We start from the raw sequence: 25,715 nt of genomic DNA, 5'->3' as shown, positions 1-25,715 counted from the left end.
CCTGGGTACAATTAAGGAGTCAATCACTGATGTGGCCACAAACTCCTTGGCGGTCATCACATGCTTGTGTGACCTGCAGACCGCCACAACAGGCGTGGCCCAGGAGGTGAATGCCCTGACCCAGGCTGTCCAGGACAATACCCGGACTGGCCAGGCCAATATGGCTGCCCTCACAATCTGTCTGACCAGGATAGCAGTGGCCTTGGAGGGCAGGCCAGCAAGAGGACAGTCACCGGGGAGGCTCCTCCTTCCCCTGCTCACACCCCCCCAGGATGATCCTCCTTCCCCTGCTCACACTCCCCCCCAGGATGATCCTCCTTCCCCTGCTCACCCACCCCCCCAGGAAGATCCTCCTTCCCCTGCTCACCCCCCCCCCCCCCAGGAGGCTCCTCTGGTTGGCCGTGCCCGTGGGTGGCCCAGGCGTAGCTCACGCCGCCGCCGTTAATTTTGCAGGGTACTTTTGATTTTTGATTTTTATTATTTTTTTTGGTATACTGTACTTATGATTTGTTTTATGTGTGTGAATGATGTATGAATGTGGGGGTGGCATTCCTGATTAAATAAGGGTGTCACCCTCAGTTTTGGTGGAGTAGGGATCCCCAGGACCAGGGAGAAGTGATCCCAGGTCCATGTGAATGGTGTATGAATGCACAGTGACATAATTGGAGCCGTGGCGGGGCGTTACTGCTCCCAAGTACCATGTCTGTGCTAGGGACCACAGTGGGTGTGCATTCATGCATTCTTATTGTGACATAATTAATGTGTGTGTTTACTGTGCAAAGATGCATTCTGCGAGGCATCTCCTGACTGCTGTTCCCTCAGAAGAGGGGGTACCCTCGGTTACTAAAGTCACTAGTCTAGCTATGCGCATGGATGCCCCTGGCATACAGATTGTTGTCCTGCAAGTGTGTGTGCTCAGCTCTTCCTTAATTGTGTTGCTTTAGCTGACATTTACACGGCAGGTGTAAAATTAGGGCACCTTTTATAAAGTGTAATTTTACACCATGAAACTAACAGAAGCGCACAGGGCGTAATCTACGCCGCACACACTTAATTTTGTGGATCACCTTATCTCCCTCATTTGCATCTTTGCCTATCAAAACAGCGGCGTGTCTAGCGTATTTTGTGCTCGAAGAAGCGCCGGTGTAATTTTTTTAGGTAGGACGAAAAAAACTGGTTTTCAGGCGTAACTCGTTTTGAGGATCAGGCGCAAAAATACGCGCGGCGCAAATTTCAATTACGCCGCGCATCTCGAGTTAAGTCGGCGCATCTGCTTTGTGAATCTGGCCCTTAGGGCCTAATCCTCAAAAGAGATACTCCGGCGTAAGCCGTCGTATCTCTGGTTCTAACTTTGGAACTGATCCTCAGAAGCAGTTTTCCTAAGTTAGGCAGAAGATCCGACATCTGTAAGGGACTTACACTGCCGGATCTTAGGATGCAGTACCGCATCCGCCACTGGGGGCATTTCGAGTCGAAATGCCTCTTCTGGTATGCAAATTAGCACTTAGGGCGATCCTCAAAGCTTTTGTGCTTAGTTTTTGCGCCGTAAGTGTTAGTTTGCCTGGTGTAAAACTAGGGCTGGTTTTACAAAGTGTAAAGTTAGTCACACCTTGTAAAGGCCCATTCGAGCGACGGCATTTGGTATGCATTCCCGAGGGAGAACTCCACGACAATTTGAAAAATCCAAACCGGCATGGGTTCCCCCCCCAGGAGCATACCAGGCCCTTAGGTCTGTTATGGGTTGTAAGGAGACCCCCCCTCCGCCGAAAAATCTACGTAGAGGGTCCCCCTACAATCCATACCAGACCCGTATCCAAAGCACGCTACCCGGCCGGTCAGGAAGGGAGTGGGGACGAGCGAGCGCACCCCCCCTCCTGAGCCGTGCCAGGCCGCATGCCCTCAACATGGGGGGGTTGGGTGCTCTGGGGCAGGGGGGCGCACTGCGGGCCCCCCCACCCCAGAGCACCCTGTCCCCATGTTGATGAGGACAGGACCTCTTCCCGACAACCCTTGCCGTTGGTTGTCGGGGTATGCGGGCGGGGGCTTATCGGAATCTGGGAGTCCCCTTTAATAAGGGGGTCCCCAGATACCGGCCCCCCACCCTAAGTGAATGGATATGGGGTACATCGTACCCCTACCCATTCACCTGGAGGCAAAAAGTAAAAGTTAGTAAACACACAACACAAGGGTTTTTAAAATAATTTATTATTCTGCTCCGGATGCCCCCCCTGTCTTCGTTATTAGTATAGTACCCTAGAAGTGACCTGAGAATACACTCACAAAAGCGAGACGGCAAAAATCAGTGACAAATTGAAAACTGGAGCTTGATCATCCAATAAGGAGATCTAAGTCCATAACTCACCCATTCACCCTCCACACAACACAAAGAGACCCCCCACCCCAAGCACATATAAAACCCCCACTGCTATCAATAATCCTAAAGATTTCCACACCATGCGGTGGTTCCCTGTAACTACAGGTGAAAGTACCACCGTCTAAGTGGGAAAAGTTGCAAAAAAGAAAAAGCTCAAAAATGGGGACATGAGAGGGATCCACTATATAGTGGTATAGTAATACTGCTCAATTGGAGATAAATGGCAAGTGATAAATCAGATGAGAGAGATATAGTCCCAGGGACCACAGACAATTCTACTAGGCTGGAGAAAAAAAGTGGTATATATATATATATATGTCTCTGCTCTTCAGATGGGTCGCCGCATCTGGCGTAAACAGTTATTCAATTTCCATCAGATAGTAACTGATAAGGAGGCATTCAACAAAAATATATATTTGAGACACTGTAGTAGTGATCATTAAGTATCAGAGTTCACCTATGCTGCACTTGAGAGGACTATGCAACAATGTAGCCACAGTTGATTGACGGGTTCCCATTACTTATGGGTAGTGTCCATTCTAATATATCAAGTAGATATGTCCATCAGATATTGAAATCTTGTTGAACTGCTAATGGCAATTAGGCTTACACGAATATTGGATGTGTTGATATATACACTGTTGGTGAGCAGATAATTGATCAGCATTCCACAGAAAATAAACGGTTGAGGTTGTACTCACTGTTGGGCTGTTATGTGTAGCTCAGAGTTGTAGCTACCACATCAAATCTGTACTCACGTGCTGCCAGAGAGATTTGCAGCCGGGCCATCCATCCATGTGTAGCACACAGAGCCTGAAGCACTCCTCATCAGTGCAGTAATGATAGGTGAATGATATAGTAATGTCCAGTATAAAACTGCAATTATACAGTGTCTTCAATGATGTTTAGGCAAATACCAATCTCCAAAGTTGAGAATAAAGAATGTATTAGGTCTCCATGGGATCAGTCTCTCCAATTTGAGCGTGCAAGTAATGTTCAGATTGCACTGTTCATGTCTCCATGTGATAGTTTTCCTTAAGCTGCTTAGTGGCTCAAGGTAACTATGTTACCGAGCTCCAAAAGAAAAAAAAAGCACTGAGGTTCAAAATGTGCATCGGGGGGTCCCTGTACCCCAAGAGTTTACATGTTTCGTTCCTTTGGAACTAGGAACTTCGTCAGAACTGGGGGGCTATTGATCTTTACCTCCTATAAAAAGGGAATTCAGAGCTATCCATAATTAACCTAGATGTCAATCAGGTGTAATCAACCCATTATCTCATTTAACCATTAGGTTTACCTGGTGCTCTACATATCAATTTTAAATATACAATTAAAAAGAAACCCATAGCCAAAAAACCTATGTTGGTGTGCGCTGTCACATACAATCTATTCCCAATAGGAAAAACGCATTCATACACACTGCATCCATGCATCCATATAGTACATGTCCAAATAATATTTTTTAAAAAATTTGAAACATATCGTATCCAAAAAGATCCATCCACATACCATCCGATTCCTATTTCACAAATATATCCAAATCGCAGAGGAAATTCTTTTCCATATTCTCTGGCAAGTGCATTTAACCACCAGGCAATACACTGCTTGGAATCTCTATGGAACCAGAAAAGGGATATGGATGGAGCACAGATAGAGAGGTGAGGGGTATATACATACCCAGTGCGACTGGAACACCCGGTCAGTTTCTATAGCTATGCATATCATATCCCATAGTAGATCAATATTCCCTACAAAAGCATAGGGCGTATCACTATCAATTCTACACAATGCATATGCATGCGATATACTCTTCACATATAGTATTTATTGAAAAGGTGGATCGTGGTCGCACAAAAATGACATTCAACATACTCACTACATGTGTGCGCATAATACATACACTCAAGCGTCCATATAATACCGATCGAATAATCACATTTTACATCCGGCTTTCCGGCTTTTCTATGTTCCATGCTTGTCCATATCGCATGGTCTGTCCCCAAGTCTTCCGATTTTTATTTCACAGTCAGACTTATATAGTACATAGAGCATTAGATCGCAATGGTCACAGACAGCACCTCACCTTCAGGATCGGTGTTCAAAGTGTAGTAAAAGACGTGTCTCTATCAGTTATGCATGAATTACAAAAAACATTGCAAAGATGAGTCGCTGTTTAACCCCTTAGGCATCATACAATCCAAAAGAAATATCCATTTAGCTTCCTTTTGTTGTAGGATTTTGTCCCAATCTCCCCTTCTATTTGATAGTTCCAGTTTGTAGATCACCATGCATTGCATTCCAGTGGCCACTGATTCATGGTGGTCCATAAAATGCATTGCTACCGGTGATGTATCATCTTTGCCTATTATGCTTGATATGTGTTGGCCTATTCTCTTCCTAAATTCCCTGAAGCCTCGTACACACGGCCGAGGAACTCGACGTGCCAAACACATCGAGTTCCTCGGCCAGTTCAGCCCTGAAGCCGCCGAGGAGCTCGGCGGGGCGAGAGCTCCCATAGAACAACGAGGAAATAGAGAACATGTTCTCTATTTCCTCGTCGAGCTCCTCGTCGGCTTCCTCGGCTGAAAGTGTACACACGACCAGTTTCCTCGGCAGAATTCAGCCAGAAACTCGGTCGGAAGCTGAATTCTGCCGAGGAAACTGGTCGTGTGTACGGGGCCTGATAGTTTTTCCTACATAGATCTTGCCACAAGGGCAAATTATTTGGTAGACCACAAAAGTTGTAGAGCAATTGACAAAGGGTTTAACTTTATATATATTTTTGCCTGAAGAATTTTTAAAAGAGTTAGTTTTCATAACGTATTTACATATTGAGCAATGTCCACATGGGTGCATCCCTCCAATGTGTTTAGCAAAAGATAGTGTTGTTTGGCCCTTTATGCTTCCTCGAGTGTATTCACTGTGAACTAGTGTATCACCTATAGTAGGTGCACGTTTTGCTATCATATTGGGACGAGGACCCAATATTTGTTTCAGTTTGTTGTCTAACATTAGCAAATGCCAATGTTTACCCAAAATTTGTCTTAGGTAGTCCCAGTGAGTACCATATGTAGTCACTAGGCCTACCCTCTCTCTGTCCATTTTTCCTTTTCTTTCATCATCCGGTTCTAGACCCAGGATTTTTTCACGTGTTTGTTTCACTGCCCTTAATTTTGCTTGTCTAATTGTAGAATTAGGGTAGCCTCTTTTCCTGAATCTCTGACCTAGCTCCTTGCTTTCTTTGTGGAAGTCTTTAATTTGTGTACAGTTTCTCCGAATTCTGAGGAATTGACCAATGGGAATTCCTCTGATGAGTGCCCATGGATGATGGCTGGTGGCGTGGAGGAGGGTATTTCCAGCTGTTGGTTTTCTGAAGGTATTGGTCACAATTGTTCTTCCTTCTTTACGGATCATTAGATCCAAAAATTCAATCTGTTCCCTATCGACTTTAAAAGTGATAAAGATATTTCTAGTATTGTTATTTAGTTCACTCATAAATTTCTCAAATTCAGCTGTAGTACCTCTCCACACCACCAGGACATCATCAATAAATCTAACCCAGAGGGCTACGTGTTTCTCAAAGGCAGGGTGGTGGTAGACTTCTTGTCGTTCCCACCATCCCAAATGTAAGCAAGCATAGGAGGGTGCACATGAGGCTCCCATTGCTACGCCTCGTTTTTGACGATAGTATTTACTATCAAAAACAAAGTAGTTGTTATTTAACACAAAATCCAAAAGTTCTATTAAAAATTCATTGTGTGGGCCCGCCAAAGGGTGTCTAATATCCAAAAACTGTGACACTGCATCAATTCCGATTGTATGAGGGATGAATGAGTAAAGAGATTCCACATCAATGCCTGCTAATAGACAGTCCTCTGGTATTTCCAGGTCCTTTAATTTCCGCAGAATGTCTGCCGAATCCTGTACATATGATGGTAATTCTTGATTAAGATGTTTAATTCTCTTGTCAATATATTTGCCAATTCTTTCTAGAGGTCCACCCATCCCTGATACAATCGGCCTACCAGGAGGTTTATTCAGATTTTTATGTACTTTGGGTGTGATATAAAAAGTGGGTGTGTTAAAGTTGATAACTTTAAGGAAAGAAAATTCCTTTTGGGTCAGCAATCCAACCTCAAAAGCTTTTGTAAGACGGTAATTGATTTCCATGACAAGGTTTGGGAATGGGTTGTCTGGCCATTTTTCATAGCAGTGGTTGTCATTTAATTGTTTATAGATTTCCTCAAGATATTCATTTTCTGGCCATAGAACCACATTTCCTCCCTTGTCACTGGGTTTGATAATACAATTGGATAATTCCTTTAATTCCTGTAGTGCCTTTCTCTCACTCTGCGATAAATTGTCTACTATTGGTTCTATTTTCTCCCAATTTATCGATCTAATATCTTCCGTAGTAGCCTCAAGGAACATTTGAAGATATTTATTATTTGAGAAATTAGGGAATCTCTGAGATTTATTTGCTAGACCTGAAGGTGGTGGTGGGTCTAACATGTCTGAATTTATCCATGTATTCCCCTCCAAAAAGTCAACCACTTGGGACTCCTCAATTTCAAGTATTTCCATTCCTCTAGGTGGTTCCTTGGTTTTTCCAAAGAACATGAGTTTGAAATTGACTCGTCGTAGAAACAGACATATATCTTTATATATCTCAAATGGGTTACCCTTGTTACATGGTGAAAAGCCTAAGCCTTTTCCTAACACAGATATTTGATCCTGATTTAATGTATGTTCCGTAAGGTTAATTACATTCATATCTGTGTTTTCTGTAGCCGCGTGGTTACTCTGTTCCCCTGTAAAGTAGAGTTCCCCATCTTGGATGTATTCTGTTCTTGAGCCGTGTGTATGTCTGTTCTTTCTATTTCTCCTTCTCCTTCGTTTCTTTTTTCTACCATTATTCCCTTGAGAGTGGTTTTGTCTGTTTTCTTTAAAAAGGTCACGTTTTTTCCCCCCTCTTTACTATGGTTCCTGGGGTCTTGTTTTTGAAATCTATTGCGTGATCTACTTCTTCCTCTTTTTCTTTCTAAATCTAGAATATTCCCTGTTTCAAAGTCAGCAGTGTCACGTTGAAACTTCTTTTGTTTACCAATCTTTTGTTCTTTTTGGAAGTCCTCGACTTCCTTCTTTAGCCTCTCATTGAATTTTTTGAAATCTTCAAGATCCTGATATTCATTAAGTAATTCTACACTCTCTTTTAGTTGTATTTCTATATCATTTAGTTGTATTTTTTCCTCTTCTACAATCAGACCGATCATATGTAAACCATGTTTTACTGATTCCTCTGTCCATTTTTTTAGAAATCTCTCATTATGTAAATGGTCCGCAGGCATGATACGTTCCCTTAGACCTCGTGGTATCATATTACTTTCTATGTAAGCCTCTAATGAAATGATATTCCATTTTCTCTTTAAATGTTTGATAGTTAGATTACTATGCTTCCTAAAAAGCTGTCTAAATTCATTCTGACGTTTTGGAATTATCTGTTCATCTTTATTGAATACTGCTCTAATCTCTTTTTCTATTCCACTATCAATACAAAAAGCCATTGTCAGTGAGGTCAAATCATGTATCTATATGAACACTACAAACAAACACAACATATACACTCCCACCATGCACTCACAGCCCACACCAACACAAATGTAATTGTCTGATGGGTGAATGAGTATTCATATAAAATCAGACAAAAAAGTCCATATATGTCACTATGCCGTCGCAATGAGTGAAATTCTGTGGACAAATAATTGTCATATAAATATATCCATAGTGAGTGTATTCAATACCGTGAATAAATGCCTTAAATGAAATATCCAAGGATCACCTTAGTATATTGGGGCGGGACTCAACCATAAATAGGTTATACAAAACCAAGAGAACTATAAACAAAGGAGAGAAGGATATGGGAATCCCACCTATTTATCAAATATGTAGTACTCACCGATATTTTCGGGGGGTGCAATCAAAAATATAATGTACCAAGAGAGAAAAAAACAAAAAAGAAAAATGACTGCTGCACACCCTTAAGAGTTATTACTACGTTTTATTAAATATCAGAAAATAGAGCATAAAAGGCATTAAAAACACACAGGTAACCAATAATGGTATAGTACCCTAGAAGTGACCTGAGAATACACTCACAAAAGCGAGACGGCAAAAATCAGTGACAAATTGAAAACTGGAGCTTGATCATCCAATAAGGAGATCTAAGTCCATAACTCACCCATGCACCCTCCACACAACACAAAGAGACCCCCCACCCCAAGCACATATAAAACCCCCACTGCTATCAATAATCCTAAAGATTTCCACACCATGCGGTGGTTCCCTGTAACTACAGGTGAAAGTACCACCGTCTAAGTGGGAAAAGTTGCAAAAAAGAAAAAGCTCAAAAATGGGGACATGAGAGGGATCCACTATATAGTGGTATAGTAATACTGCTCAATTGGAGATAAATGGCAAGTGATAAATCAGATGAGAGAGATATAGTCCCAGGGACCACAGACAATTCTACTAGGCTGGAGAAAAAAAGTGGTATATATATATATATATGTCTCTGCTCTTCAGATGGGTCGCCGCATCTGGCGTAAACAGTTATTCAATTTCCATCAGATAGTAACTGATAAGGAGGCATTCAACAAAAATATATATTTGAGACACTGTAGTAGTGATCATTAAGTATCAGAGTTCACCTATGCTGCACTTGAGAGGACTATGCAACAATGTAGCCACAGTTGATTGACGGGTTCCCATTACTTATGGGTAGTGTCCATTCTAATATATCAAGTAGATATGTCCATCAGATATTGAAATCTTGTTGAACTGCTAATGGCAATTAGGCTTACACGAATATTGGATGTGTTGATATATACACTGTTGGTGAGCAGATAATTGATCAGCATTCCACAGAAAATAAACGGTTGAGGTTGTACTCACTGTTGGGCTGTTATGTGTAGCTCAGAGTTGTAGCTACCACATCAAATCTGTACTCACGTGCTGCCAGAGAGATTTGCAGCCGGGCCATCCATCCATGTGTAGCACACAGAGCCTGAAGCACTCCTCATCAGTGCAGTAATGATAGGTGAATGATATAGTAATGTCCAGTATAAAACTGCAATTATACAGTGTCTTCAATGATGTTTAGGCAAATACCAATCTCCAAAGTTGAGAATAAAGAATGTATTAGGTCTCCATGGGATCAGTCTCTCCAATTTGAGCGTGCAAGTAATGTTCAGATTGCACTGTTCATGTCTCCATGTGATAGTTTTCCTTAAGCTGCTTAGTGGCTCAAGGTAACTATGTTACCGAGCTCCAAAAGAAAAAACCTAATGGTTAAATGAGATAATGGGTTGATTACACCTGATTGACATCTAGGTTAATTATGGATAGCTCTGAATTCCCTTTTTATAGGAGGTAAAGATCAATAGCCCCCCAGTTCTGACGAAGTTCCTAGTTCCAAAGGAACGAAACATGTAAACTCTTGGGGTACAGGGACCCCCCGATGCACATTTTGAACCTCAGTGCTTTTTTTTTCTTTTGGAGCTCGGTAACATAGTTACCTTGAGCCACTAAGCAGCTTAAGGAAAACTATCACATGGAGACATGAACAGTGCAATCTGAACATTACTTGCACGCTCAAATTGGAGAGACTGATCCCATGGAGACCTAATACATTCTTTATTCTCAACTTTGGAGATTGGTATTTGCCTAAACATCATTGAAGACACTGTATAATTGCAGTTTTATACTGGACATTACTATATCATTCACCTATCATTACTGCACTGATGAGGAGTGCTTCAGGCTCTGTGTGCTACACATGGATGGATGGCCCGGCTGCAAATCTCTCTGGCAGCACGTGAGTACAGATTTGATGTGGTAGCTACAACTCTGAGCTACACATAACAGCCCAACAGTGAGTACAACCTCAACCGTTTATTTTCTGTGGAATGCTGATCAATTATCTGCTCACCAACAGTGTATATATCAACACATCCAATATTCGTGTAAGCCTAATTGCCATTAGCAGTTCAACAAGATTTCAATATCTGATGGACATATCTACTTGATATATTAGAATGGACACTACCCATAAGTAATGGGAACCCGTCAATCAACTGTGGCTACATTGTTGCATAGTCCTCTCAAGTGCAGCATAGGTGAACTCTGATACTTAATGATCACTACTACAGTGTCTCAAATATATATTTTTGTTGAATGCCTCCTTATCAGTTACTATCTGATGGAAATTGAATAACTGTTTACGCCAGATGCGGCGACCCATCTGAAGAGCAGAGACATATATATATATATATACCACTTTTTTTCTCCAGCCTAGTAGAATTGTCTGTGGTCCCTGGGACTATATCTCTCTCATCTGATTTATCACTTGCCATTTATCTCCAATTGAGCAGTATTACTATACCACTATATAGTGGATCCCTCTCATGTCCCCATTTTTGAGCTTTTTCTTTTTTGCAACTTTTCCCACTTAGACGGTGGTACTTTCACCTGTAGTTACAGGGAACCACCGCATGGTGTGGAAATCTTTAGGATTATTGATAGCAGTGGGGGTTTTATATGTGCTTGGGGTGGGGGGTCTCTTTGTGTTGTGTGGAGGGTGAATGGGTGAGTTATGGACTTAGATCTCCTTATTGGATGATCAAGCTCCAGTTTTCAATTTGTCACTGATTTTTGCCGTCTCGCTTTTGTGAGTGTATTCTCAGGTCACTTCTAGGGTACTATACCATTATTGGTTACCTGTGTGTTTTTAATGCCTTTTATGCTCTATTTTCTGATATTTAATAAAACGTAGTAATAACTCTTAAGGGTGTGCAGCAGTCATTTTTCTTTTTTGTTTTTTTCTCTCTTGGTACATTATATTTTTGATTGCACCCCCCGAAAATATCGGTGAGTACTACATATTTGATAAATAGGTGGGATTCCCATATCCTTCTCTCCTTTGTTTATAGTTCTCTTGGTTTTGTATAACCTATTTATGGTTGAGTCCCGCCCCAATATACTAAGGTGATCCTTGGATATTTCATTTAAGGCATTTATTCACGGTATTGAATACACTCACTATGGATATATTTATATGACAATTATTTGTCCACAGAATTTCACTCATTGCGACGGCATAGTGACATATATGGACTTTTTTGTCTGATTTTATATGAATACTCATTCACCCATCAGACAATTACATTTGTGTTGGTGTGGGCTGTGAGTGCATGGTGGGAGTGTATATGTTGTGTTTGTTTGTAGTGTTCATATAGATACATGATTTGACCTCACTGACAATGGCTTTTTGTATTGATAGTGGAATAGAAAAAGAGATTAGAGCAGTATTCAATAAAGATGAACAGATAATTCCAAAACGTCAGAATGAATTTAGACAGCTTTTTAGGAAGCATAGTAATCTAACTATCAAACATTTAAAGAGAAAATGGAATATCATTTCATTAGAGGCTTACATAGAAAGTAATATGATACCACGAGGTCTAAGGGAACGTATCATGCCTGCGGACCATTTACATAATGAGAGATTTCTAAAAAAATGGACAGAGGAATCAGTAAAACATGGTTTACATATGATCGGTCTGATTGTAGAAGAGGAAAAAATACAACTAAATGATATAGAAATACAACTAAAAGAGAGTGTAGAATTACTTAATGAATATCAGGATCTTGAAGATTTCAAAAAATTCAATGAGAGGCTAAAGAAGGAAGTCGAGGACTTCCAAAAAGAACAAAAGATTGGTAAACAAAAGAAGTTTCAACGTGACACTGCTGACTTTGAAACAGGGAATATTCTAGATTTAGAAAGAAAAAGAGGAAGAAGTAGATCACGCAATAGATTTCAAAAACAAGACCCCAGGAACCATAGTAAAGAGGGGGGAAAAAACGTGACCTTTTTAAAGAAAACAGACAAAACCACTCTCAAGGGAATAATGGTAGAAAAAAGAAACGAAGGAGAAGGAGAAATAGAAAGAACAGACATACACACGGCTCAAGAACAGAATACATCCAAGATGGGGAACTCTACTTTACAGGGGAACAGAGTAACCACGCGGCTACAGAAAACACAGATATGAATGTAATTAACCTTACGGAACATACATTAAATCAGGATCAAATATCTGTGTTAGGAAAAGGCTTAGGCTTTTCACCATGTAACAAGGGTAACCCATTTGAGATATATAAAGATATATGTCTGTTTCTACGACGAGTCAATTTCAAACTCATGTTCTTTGGAAAAACCAAGGAACCACCTAGAGGAATGGAAATACTTGAAATTGAGGAGTCCCAAGTGGTTGACTTTTTGGAGGGGAATACATGGATAAATTCAGACATGTTAGACCCACCACCACCTTCAGGTCTAGCAAATAAATCTCAGAGATTCCCTAATTTCTCAAATAATAAATATCTTCAAATGTTCCTTGAGGCTACTACGGAAGATATTAGATCGATAAATTGGGAGAAAATAGAACCAATAGTAGACAATTTATCGCAGAGTGAGAGAAAGGCACTACAGGAATTAAAGGAATTATCCAATTGTATTATCAAACCCAGTGACAAGGGAGGAAATGTGGTTCTATGGCCAGAAAATGAATATCTTGAGGAAATCTATAAACAATTAAATGACAACCACTGCTATGAAAAATGGCCAGACAACCCATTCCCAAACCTTGTCATGGAAATCAATTACCGTCTTACAAAAGCTTTTGAGGTTGGATTGCTGACCCAAAAGGAATTTTCTTTCCTTAAAGTTATCAACTTTAACACACCCACTTTTTATATCACACCCAAAGTACATAAAAATCTGAATAAACCTCCTGGTAGGCCGATTGTATCAGGGATGGGTGGACCTCTAGAAAGAATTGGCAAATATATTGACAAGAGAATTAAACATCTTAATCAAGAATTACCATCATATGTACAGGATTCGGCAGACATTCTGCGGAAATTAAAGGACCTGGAAATACCAGAGGACTGTCTATTAGCAGGCATTGATGTGGAATCTCTTTACTCATCCATCCCTCATACAATCGGAATTGATGCAGTGTCACAGTTTTTGGATATTAGACACCCTTTGGCGGGCCCACACAATGAATTTTTAATAGAACTTTTGGATTTTGTGTTAAATAACAACTACTTTGTTTTTGATAGTAAATACTATCGTCAAAAACGAGGCGTAGCAATGGGAGCCTCATGTGCACCCTCCTATGCTTGCTTACATTTGGGATGGTGGGAACGACAAGAAGTCTACCACCACCCTGCCTTTGAGAAACACGTAGCCCTCTGGGTTAGATTTATTGATGATGTCCTGGTGGTGTGGAGAGGTACTACAGCTGAATTTGAGAAATTTATGAGTGAACTAAATAACAATACTAGAAATATCTTTATCACTTTTAAAGTCGATAGGGAACAGATTGAATTTTTGGATCTAATGATCCGTAAAGAAGGAAGAACAATTGTGACCAATACCTTCAGAAAACCAACAGCTGGAAATACCCTCCTCCACGCCACCAGCCATCATCCATGGGCACTCATCAGAGGAATTCCCATTGGTCAATTCCTCAGAATTCGGAGAAACTGTACACAAATTAAAGACTTCCACAAAGAAAGCAAGGAGCTAGGTCAGAGATTCAGGAAAAGAGGCTACCCTAATTCTACAATTAGACAAGCAAAATTAAGGGCAGTGAAACAAACACGTGAAAAAATCCTGGGTCTAGAACCGGATGATGAAAGAAAAGGAAAAATGGACAGAGAGAGGGTAGGCCTAGTGACTACATATGGTACTCACTGGGACTACCTAAGACAAATTTTGGGTAAACATTGGCATTTGCTAATGTTAGACAACAAACTGAAACAAATATTGGGTCCTCGTCCCAATATGATAGCAAAACGTGCACCTACTATAGGTGATACACTAGTTCACAGTGAATACACTCGAGGAAGCATAAAGGGCCAAACAACACTATCTTTTGCTAAACACATTGGAGGGATGCACCCATGTGGACATTGCTCAATATGTAAATACGTTATGAAAACTAACTCTTTTAAAAATTCTTCAGGCAAAAATATATATAAAGTTAAACCCTTTGTCAATTGCTCTACAACTTTTGTGGTCTACCAAATAATTTGCCCTTGTGGCAAGATCTATGTAGGAAAAACTATCAGGGAATTTAGGAAGAGAATAGGCCAACACATATCAAGCATAATAGGCAAAGATGATACATCACCGGTAGCAATGCATTTTATGGACCACCATGAATCAGTGGCCACTGGAATGCAATGCATGGTGATCTACAAACTGGAACTATCAAATAGAAGGGGAGATTGGGACAAAATCCTACAACAAAAGGAAGCTAAATGGATATTTCTTTTGGATTGTATGATGCCTAAGGGGTTAAACAGCGACTCATCTTTGCAATGTTTTTTGTAATTCATGCATAACTGATAGAGACACGTCTTTTACTACACTTTGAACACCGATCCTGAAGGTGAGGTGCTGTCTGTGACCATTGCGATCTAATGCTCTATGTACTATATAAGTCTGACTGTGAAATAAAAATCGGAAGACTTGGGGACAGACCATGCGATATGGACAAGCATGGAACATAGAAAAGCCGGAAAGCCGGATGTAAAATGTGATTATTCGATCGGTATTATATGGACGCTTGAGTGTATGTATTATGCGCACACATGTAGTGAGTATGTTGAATGTCATTTTTGTGCGACCACGATCCACCTTTTCAATAAATACTATATGTGAAGAGTATATCGCATGCATATGCATTGTGTAGAATTGATAGTGATACGCCCTATGCTTTTGTAGGGAATATTGATCTACTATGGGATATGATATGCATAGCTATAGAAACTGACCGGGTGTTCCAGTCGCACTGGGTATGTATATACCCCTCACCTCTCTATCTGTGCTCCATCCATATCCCTTTTCTGGTTCCATAGAGATTCCAAGCAGTGTATTGCCTGGTGGTTAAATGCACTTGCCAGAGAATATGGAAAAGAATTTCCTCTGCGATTTGGATATATTTGTGAAATAGGAATCGGATGGTATGTGGATGGATCTTTTTGGATACGATATGTTTCAAATTTTTTAAAAAATATTATTTGGACATGTACTATATGGATGCATGGATGCAGTGTGTATGAATGCGTTTTTCCTATTGGGAATAGATTGTATGTGACAGCGCACACCAACATAGGTTTTTTGGCTATGGGTTTCTTTTTAATTGTATATTTAAAATTGATATGTAGAGCACCAGGTAAACCTAATGGTTAAATGAGATAATGGGTTGATTACACCTGATTGACATCTAGGTTAATTATGGATAGCTCTGAATTCCCTTTTTATAGGAGGTAAAGATCAATAGCCCCCCAGTTCTGACGAAGTTCCTAGTTCCAAAGGAACGAAACATGTAAACTCTTGGGGTACAGGGACCCCCCGATGCACATTTTGAACCTCAGTGCTTTTTTTTTCTTTTGGAGCTCGGTAACATAGTTACCTTGAGCCACTAAGCAGCTTAAGGAAAACTATCACATGGAGACATGAACAGTGCAATCTGAACATTACTTGCACGCTCAAATTGGAGAGACTGATCCCATGGAGACCTAATACATTCTTTATTCTCAACTTTGGAGATTGGTATTTGCCTAAACATCATTGAAGACACTGTATAATTGCAGTTTTATACTGGACATTACTATATCATTCACCTATCATTACTGCACTGATGAGGAGTGCTTCAGGCTCTGTGTGCTACACATGGATGGATGGCCCGGCTGCAAATCTCTCTGGCAGCACGTGAGTACAGATTTGATGTGGTAGCTACAACTCTGAGCTACACATAACAGCCCAACAGTGAGTACAACCTCAACCGTTTATTTTCTGTGGAATGCTGATCAATTATCTGCTCACCAACAGTGTATATATCAACACATCCAATATTCGTGTAAGCCTAATTGCCATTAGCAGTTCAACAAGATTTCAATATCTGATGGACATATCTACTTGATATATTAGAATGGACACTACCCATAAGTAATGGGAACCCGTCAATCAACTGTGGCTACATTGTTGCATAGTCCTCTCAAGTGCAGCATAGGTGAACTCTGATACTTAATGATCACTACTACAGTGTCTCAAATATATATTTTTGTTGAATGCCTCCTTATCAGTTACTATCTGATGGAAATTGAATAACTGTTTACGCCAGATGCGGCGACCCATCTGAAGAGCAGAGACATATATATATATATATACCACTTTTTTTCTCCAGCCTAGTAGAATTGTCTGTGGTCCCTGGGACTATATCTCTCTCATCTGATTTATCACTTGCCATTTATCTCCAATTGAGCAGTATTACTATACCACTATATAGTGGATCCCTCTCATGTCCCCATTTTTGAGCTTTTTCTTTTTTGCAACTTTTCCCACTTAGACGGTGGTACTTTCACCTGTAGTTACAGGGAACCACCGCATGGTGTGGAAATCTTTAGGATTATTGATAGCAGTGGGGGTTTTATATGTGCTTGGGGTGGGGGGTCTCTTTGTGTTGTGTGGAGGGTGAATGGGTGAGTTATGGACTTAGATCTCCTTATTGGATGATCAAGCTCCAGTTTTCAATTTGTCACTGATTTTTGCCGTCTCGCTTTTGTGAGTGTATTCTCAGGTCACTTCTAGGGTACTATACCATTATTGGTTACCTGTGTGTTTTTAATGCCTTTTATGCTCTATTTTCTGATATTTAATAAAACGTAGTAATAACTCTTAAGGGTGTGCAGCAGTCATTTTTCTTTTTTGTTTTTTTCTCTCTTGGTACATTATATTTTTGATTGCACCCCCCGAAAATATCGGTGAGTACTACATATTTGATAAATAGGTGGGATTCCCATATCCTTCTCTCCTTTGTCTTCGTTATTAGCTCAATTACCAGGGGGGCTTCTTCTTCCACTCTCCGGGGGTCTTCTCCGCTCTCCGGGGGGGGTTTCTTCTTCCGCTCTCTGGGGGGGGCTTCTCCGGACTCCGGGGGGCTTCTTCTCTCTTCTCCCCTCTTCCGCTGTTGACTCGGCGAACCCCGGTTCTTCTGCAGATGTCCGGTGCCTTCTTCTTCAGCGCTGGCTGCCTGCTATCTGTGTGTGTTAGCTCAATTTCTAACAGGCAGCCGGCGCGGTCTTCTGTGACATCAGGGTCTTCTCTTCTGTTCTTCTCCCCTCTTCCGATGTTGCCTCGTCGCATCTTGTTGCTGTAATGATGGAAGCGCGCCTTGCATCCCATTTATATAGGCATCACCGTCCCATCATGCTCCGGCAGGTACCCACGTGGTGGGTGCCTACCCACGTGCACCCACCACGTGGGTACCTACCGGAGCATGATGGGACGGTGATGCCTATATAAATGGGATGCAAGGCGCGCTTCCATCATTACAGCGACAAGAGGCGACGAGGCAACATCGGAAGAGGGGAGAAGAAGACCCTGACGTCACAGAAGACCGCGCCGGCTGCCTGTTAGAAATTGAGCTAACACACACAGATAGCAGGCAGCCAGCGCTGAAGAAGAAGGCACCGGACATCTGCAGAAGAACCGGGGTTCGCCGAGTCAACAGCGGAAGAGGGGAGAAGATGGAAGAAGCCCCCCGGAGTCCGGAGAAGCCCCCCCCAGAGAGCGGAAGAAGAAACCCCCCCCGGAGAGCGGAGAAGACCCCCGGAGAGTGGAAGAAGAAGCCCCCCCTGGTAATTGAGCTAATAACGAAGACAGGGGGGGCATCCGGAGCAGAATAATAAATTATTTTAAAAACCCTTGTGTTGTGTGTTTAATAACTTTTACTTTTTGCCTCCAGGTGAATGGGTAGGGGTACGATGTACCCCATATCCATTCACTTAGGGTGGGGGGCCGGTATCTGGGGACCCCCTTATTAAAGGGGACTCCCAGATTCCGATAAGCCCCCGCCCGCATACCCCGACAACCAACGGCAAGGGTTGTCGGGAAGAGGTCCTGTCCTCATCAACATGGGGACAGGGTGCTCTGGGGTGGGGGGGCCCGCAGTGCGCCCCCCTGCCCCAGAGCACCCAACCCCCCATGTTGAGGGCATGCGGCCTGGCACGGCTCAGGAGGGGGGGGCGCTCGCTCGTCCCCACTCCCTTCCTGACCGGCCGGGTAGAGTGCTTTGGATACGGGTCTGGTATGGATTGTAGGGGGACCCCCTACGTCGATTTTTCGGCGGAGGGGGGGTCTCCTTACAACCCATAACAGACCTAAGGGCCTGGTATGCTCCTGGGGGGGGAACCCATGCCGGTTTTTTCTTTGAAAATTGGCATGGAGTTCTCCCTCTCAGGAATGCATGCTGAGCGACGCTGTCATTTTTTTTTAAAATTATTTTTTTTCCCGGCGCGTCTTTTTTTTCCCCCGTCGCAACTTTAGTGTCCCGTCGCAATCCACAAAGCCGCCCGGCGTCAATTACGTTCGCGCGCTGCACGTCGGGAAAATTACGTCACACGCATGCGCAGTACGGCCGGCGCGGGAGCGCGCCTCATTTAAATTGTAAACGCCCCCCGGAGAGGAGGAACGCCTTACGACGGCGGCACTTAACTTACACGGCTTGAAATTTTTACGTAAGTGCTTTGTGGATCAGGCACTTAGGTAAAAACTTTAAGTCAGTGTAACTTAACTGCTGAAAGTTAAGTTACGCCGCCTGGCTGAGGATTTGGCCCTTAGTTTTTACCAAAAACATATAGAAGAATACATTTTGGTCTAAATTTATGAAGAAATTTAATTTGATTGGATATGTTTTATAACAGAAAGTAGCAAATATGTTTTTTTTTTCCCCAACATTTTTTGTCTTTTCGTTTATATAGCAAAAAAATGAAAAACCCAGTGGTGATTAAATACCACCAAAAAAAAGCTCTATTTGTGTGATTTTTTAAATATAAATTTAATTTGCGTACATTGGTCCATGAGCAATTGCTAGTTAAAGTAGCACAATGCTGAACAGCAAAAAATGGCCTGGTCATGAAGGGGGTAAAACCTTCCAGAGGACAAGTGGTTAAATTACATGGAGAATACTCCATGTCTCCTCCTCCAGCACTGGATTATGATGTGCATTTCTTGGCCCATTACAACATGCACAAAACTGTCAAATAATGGCCTAGGTTCGCCCCTTAACAATGGGTTAACTGGGGACATAGAGGTCTCTCAAATTGTTTGATCATTGGCTCAGAGGCTCTGTGTTGCGGCTGGGGGCCTATTGTTCTGCAAATAAGATTTACCAGGTTTGGGTGTACTGCCTCCAAAAGATCACCTACCTTAATGCATATATTTCTGTTTTAAAGGAATTGTTTTTTGTTACTATCGTTACATGTTAATCAAAGGCTGCCATGGCCAATTTGTATCCAAACTCTGGCGTAGTCTGCTCATTGGTGGGTATAGGTAAATGATTGGTTGAGTATGGTATAGCTAATTTATTAGGATTGGGGACATCTGTTCTACTTCAGTCATGTCTCACTTCAGACATGTCTTACTTTGTTTTTGAGGCAATAAGGAAATCTTGAAAGAGGGAGAAGGAGGACATACTCAGTGGCGGTCAGAAAATAAACCATTTTGGGGCCTTTTAATAACCGGGGTCTGGTGAGTGTTCAGTTTAGCCGTTGGTGATGGTGGCACATGTTTGTCGGGTGGAAGAGACAGCTGCACCTCTAATCATTTACTTTGTGTAACGAGCACTACCAGCATTGAACCCCTCCCTCCATATCACATTGGAATCCATTGTTCAATTGAAAAATTGTTTGCTGTTCCATGATTGAACTTTTTAAGTGCTGTTTGCACATTCACTAGCTAGTTATGGGACTTTGAAATCTAATATATATATATATATATATATATATATATATATATATATATATATTCGGTATTCGCACTATTAGTGGGAATGTTTGCATCATAGGGGCCCAACGTACATTGACTGTGTTCTTTGATGTCCTATGTTGACAACTTAACCGCTGTTTACACTTTTAGTAGTTTGCTTATAGCACATTGTATGAAGTTTTATAACATCCATTTATTTATGTATTTAATATATTTTTTCGTATAGTGTGATAGACTCACGAATGTTTATCCATACTGTATATCAACTATGTCATTGTACTTGATATAGCACTTTATTTACGGTTGTTTGTGCACTAATTCAGTTCACAGTCTAATAGCACTTTATGATATTGCACTTTCTGGACAATTAGATCAGCGCAGTAACATTTTTTCATATATGCACCTTTAACCCTCTATTGAGGGTCACACAGTATAGCAGCAGATCACGTATATATTTAAATTATTTTTTTTCTTTGCGCCGATGACACCTATAAAACTTGATACTAACTCCACTACAGCGCGGGCAGCATAAATGAAGGTCTTTTCATTTCTGGCCAATAGGGGGCTAGATATGGGGGACCTATTTGAAAATTTTGATGATGCAACCGCAGTGAATCTAGAACAGGGGTTTAAACAGTTAAAACATGTTATGGATAAACAAGTAAGGTTATGGTGGGACATAACAACACTGGAAAAATACAAAGCAGCCCACATCACACCCCGTAGATTAAGGTGGGCTGTGGGACCTAATGATGGGTTAACAGATGAAGGCCTAAACAAGGCATGGTTTAACTTTTTAATGGATGTGAAAATAAACTAGAAAATGCATTTCCTGAGGACAATGCGTGGGAATGCTGAATAGCTGAATTGCTGAGCCCGCACCAAAGCCATTCACCATAACCACTACACTATCTTTAGAACACACAGCTCCTTTCTCTATATGCAAAGTAGAGAGTATCCTGACTTCCTTGTCGCCCCTCCCCCCCCAAGAGGTTTATGTTGATAAACTTAAAAATGTGGCCATGACAGCGATTTAGAAAAGAGCGTCTTTGTGCGTTTTGCAGAAACATTTTAAAGACGTTTTAACATGACGGTCAATGGGAGGAATTTTGGGACTCTTGTCCTTTAGAAGCTCCAGGAACTAAAAGTAAAATGACTATCACAAAACCACATTGCCTGAAACCAGACAAAAATACCTACGTTTTGATATATAAATTGTGTATGACAAGTAGATCTTGTGGGCGTGAGAGCAATTTGTTCCCCCTTTTTTAAAGATAATTATTTTTTCAATGATCTCCACTCTAGTGATGTCATCCTCCACTCTAAATCATCCCCATAGTAATACATTATAATCGATAACATTTTCAGAAAAAATCGCTAAATGTGCTTTTTCACAAAAACTATAAAAGATATCAATCTAAAAAGTCATAGCCGGATAGCTGATTATTTTGTGACCGTTTTAACATTTTTTTGGTGTCTGTAAGTGAAAGTATGAAGGAGCTGAAACTTTTGGCAGCACATAAGATTTAAAGCGGTAAAAAGGATGTTCTCATTGACTTCAATGTTAAAAAAAGTGTCTAAAAGCTTATTATTTTAAAAAGTATAAATAGTACAAAAAGACTTGAAGTCCCATCGTTAGCTGAACGAGATGAACATTTTAATAGTTGAATGGTCTCAATAGCTGAAAGAATGCAGAAGTTACGCAGAGCCAAAAAACGTACGGAATAAAATTAAGAATAATAAATTTACTGATATCATCACTGGGAATGCTTATTAAAGCATTCCCACTAATAATAAATTTACGAATATCAATACTGGGAATGCTTATTAAAGCATTCCCACTAATAATAAATTTACGGATATCAATACTGGGAATGCTTATTAAAGCATTCCCACTAACTAGAAAATGCATTTCCTGAGGAAAATGCGCGTGGGAATGCTGAATAGCTGAATTGCTGAGCCCGCACCAAAGCCATTCACCAAAACCACTACACTATCTTTAGGACACACAGCTCCTTTCTCTATCTGCAAAGTAGAGAGTGTCCTTACTTCCTGGTCGCCCCTCCCCCCTCAAGAGGTTTTCTCCCCCCCAGGTCAGTGAGGAGGAATATTGCACTGAGGTAAAGGAAGCTATTTAGGAAATCAAAATACCATTAGAAACGCTTTTAATTCACATACCAAATACGTGAAATACGCCTTCAAACAAACCTTAATAAATCCACAACCATACATGCGATCGATACAGCGACTTCACCGTTTGAAAGACACAGCCCTTGTGAACGCATCGATATTAAATTTATGTTGATAAACTTAAAAATGTGGCCATGTCAGCGGTATAGAAAAGAGTGTCTTTGTGTGTTTTGCAGAAACATTTTTTTGACTTTTTAACATGACGGTCAATGGGAGGGATTTTGGGGCTCTTGTCCTTTAGAAGCTCCTGGAACTAAAAGTCAAATGCCTATCACAAAACTGATCACATTGCCTGAAACCAGACAAAAATACCTACGTTTTGATATATACATTGTGTATGACAAGTAGATCTTGTGGGCGTGAGAGCAATTTGTTCCCCCTTTTTTAAAGATAATTTTTTTTTTCAATGATCTCCACGCTAGTGATGTCATCGTCCACTCTAAATCACTCCCATACAAACACATTATAATCGATAACATTTTCTGAAAAAATTACTAAACGTAAATTGCTTTTTCACAAAAACCGTAAAATCGATACAGCGACTTCACCGTTTGAAAGACACGCCCCTTGTGAACGCATCGATATTAAATTTATGTTGATAAACTTAAAAATGTGGCCATGTCAGCGATTTAGAAAAGAGTGTCTTTGTGCGTTTTGCAGGAACATTTTTTAGACTTTTTAACATGAGAGTCAATGAGAGAAAACTTCAGGCTCTTGTCCTTTAGAAGCTCCCGGAACTAAAACTAAAATACGTATCACAAAACTGATCACATTGCCTGAAACCAGACAAAAATACCTACGTTTTGATATATAAATTGTGTATGACAAGTAGATCTTGTGGGCGTGAGAGCAATTTGTTTCCCCCTTTTTTTAAAGATAATTTTTTTTCAATGATCTGCACTGTAAAGGTCACATGACACACTGTAAATCAGCTCCATAGGAACACATTATAATCGATAACGTTTTCTGAAAAAAAACACTAAACGTAAATTGCGCTTTCACAAAAACCGTAAAAAAAATCAATCTAAAAAGTCATTTTCGGATAGCTGAATATTTTGTGACCGTTTTAAAGTTTGTTTGGTGTCTGTAAGTGAAAGTATGAAGGAGAAGAAGCATTTGGCATACATGAGATTTTAAGGGGTAAAAAGGATGTTCTCATTGAATTCAATGTTAAAAAAAAGTGTCTAAAAGCTTAATATTTTAAAAAGTATAAATAGTACAAAAAAACTTGAAGAAGTCCCATCATTAGCTGAACGAGACAAACATTTTAATAGTTGAATGGTCTCAATAGCTGAAAGTATGCAGAAGTTACACAGAGCCAAAAAAACGTACGGAATAATAATAAGAAGAAGAACTAGAAAATGCATTTCCTGAGGAAAATGCGAGTGGGAATGCTGAATAGCTGAGCCCGCGCCAAAGCCATTCACCATAACCACTACAGTATCTTGAGGACACACAGCTCCTTTCTCTATCTGCAAAGTAGAGAGTATCCTGACTTCCTGGTCGCCCCTCCCCCCTCAAGAGGTTTCCCTCCCCCCCCCCAGGTCAGTGAGGAGGAATATTGCACTGAGGTAAGGAAAGCTATTTATGGAAAGAAATACCATTACAAACGCCTTTTAATTCACAGACCAAATACGTGAAATACGCCTTCAAACAAAACGTAATAAATCCACAACCGTACATGCGAACGTTACAGCGACTTCACCGTTTGAAAGACACGGCCCTTGTGAACGCATCGATATGAAATTTATGTTGATAAACTTAAAAATGTGGCCATGTCAGCGATTTAGAAAAGAGCGTCTTTGTGCGTTTTGCAGAAACATTTTTTAGACTTTTTAACATGACGGTCAATGGGAGAGAGTTTGAGGTGCTTGTCCTTTAGAAGTTCCTGGAACTAAAAATCAAATGCCTATTGCAAAACTGATCACATTGCCTGAAACCAGACAAGCATAGCTACGTTTTGATATATAAATTGTGTATGACAAGTAGATCTTGTGGGCGTGAGAGCAATTTGTTCCCACTTCTTTAAAGATAATTTTTTTTGTGGATGATCTGTGCTGTAATGGTCACATGACACACTCTAAAGGTGCTCCATAGAAACACATTATAACCGATAAAATTTTCTGAAAAAATCAAAAAACGTAAATTGCGTTTTCACAAAAACCGTAAAAGATATCAATCTGAAAAGTCATTTTCGGATAGCTGAATATTTTGTGACCGCTTTAAAGTTTGTTTGGTGTCGGTAAGTGAAAGTATGAAGGAGAAGAAGCATTTGGCAGCGCGTGTGATTTGAAGCGGGAAAAAGGATGTTCTCATTGACTTCAATGTTAAAAAAAGTGTCTAAAAGCTTAATATTTTAAAAAGTATAAATAGTACAAAAAAACTTGAAGAAGTCCCATCATTAGCTGAACGAGACAAACATTTTAATAGTTGAATGGTCTCAATAGCTGAAAGTATGCAGAAGTTACGCAGAGCTAAAAAACGTACGGAATAAAATTAAAATTAAAACTAGAAAATGCATTTCCTGAGGAAAATGCGAGTGGGAATGCTGAATAGCTGAATTGCTGAGCCCGCACAAAAGCCATTCACCATAACCACTACAGTATCTTTAGGACATACAAGCAGTGTTCCTTCAGTACTTATAAAGCCTAATATCACACAGCTCCTTTCTCTATCTGCAATATAGAGAGTGTCCTGACTTGCCTGGTCGCCCCTCCCCCCTCAAGAGGCTTTCTCCACATGAGGTGGGGGAGGAGGACTGCACTGAGGTAAGGAAAGCTATTTAGGGAATCAAAATACCATTAGAAACGCTTTCATCCACACACAAAATCAGTTATCGAAGCCTTCAAACAAAACGTAATAAATCCACAACCGTACATGCGATCGATACAGTGACTTCACCGTTTGAAAGACACGGCCCTTGTGAACGCATCGATATGAAATTTATGTTGATAAACTTAAAATTGTGGCCATGCCAGCGATTTAGAAGAGAGCGTCTTTGTGTGTTTTGCAGGAACATTTTTAAAATTTTTAACATGAGAGTCAATGAGAGTGGTTTTGTCGCTCTTGTCCTTTAGAAGCTCCTGGAACTAAAAGTCAAATGCCTATCACAAAACTGATTTCATTGCCTGAAACCAGACAACAATACCTACGTTTTGATATATAAATTGTGTATGACAAGTAGATCTTGTGGGCGTGAGAGCAATTTGTTTCCCCTTTTTTTAAAGATAATTTTTTTTGTGGATG

At 40.7% G+C, this 25,715-nt stretch overlaps 2 protein-coding genes across 2 annotated transcripts in view; one reads left to right on the top strand and one right to left on the bottom strand.

Annotated features, from left to right (window-relative positions):
• NLRC4 (NLR family CARD domain containing 4) overlaps nucleotides 1-25,715 on the top strand; it is an 806,697-nt gene that overhangs the window by 505,668 nt on the left and 275,314 nt on the right. The gene's annotated exons all lie outside the window — the stretch shown is intronic.
• On the bottom strand, nucleotides 4,222-6,160 carry LOC120937480. The gene is made up of 2 exons (XM_040350744.1): nucleotides 5,055-6,160; nucleotides 4,222-4,780 (listed from the first exon to the last, which is right to left on the bottom strand). Exons 1-2 carry the CDS (start codon nucleotides 6,035-6,037, stop codon nucleotides 4,516-4,518), a joined length of 1,248 nt encoding a protein of 415 aa, XP_040206678.1. The 5' UTR covers nucleotides 6,038-6,160; the 3' UTR covers nucleotides 4,222-4,515.

This window comes from Rana temporaria, chromosome 4 (assembly GCF_905171775.1).
Source record: "Rana temporaria chromosome 4, aRanTem1.1, whole genome shotgun sequence".
NCBI lineage: Eukaryota > Metazoa > Chordata > Amphibia > Anura > Ranidae > Rana > Rana temporaria.
Note: the sequence above shows the minus strand (reverse complement) of the source record. Positions and strands in the feature narration are given on the sequence as shown.

What these genes read in the sequence shown, in the direction of transcription:
- LOC120937480 (XM_040350744.1), bottom strand. Translation starts at nt 6,037, where the DNA reads ATGGGAGCCTCATGTGCACCCTCCTATGCTTGCTTACATTTGGGATGG. An exon ending in TATGTAGGAAAAACTATCAG is followed by an intron (nt 4,781 to 5,054) that starts GCCCCGTACACA and finishes ACGAGGCTTCAG; the next exon opens with GGAATTTAGGAAGAGAATAG.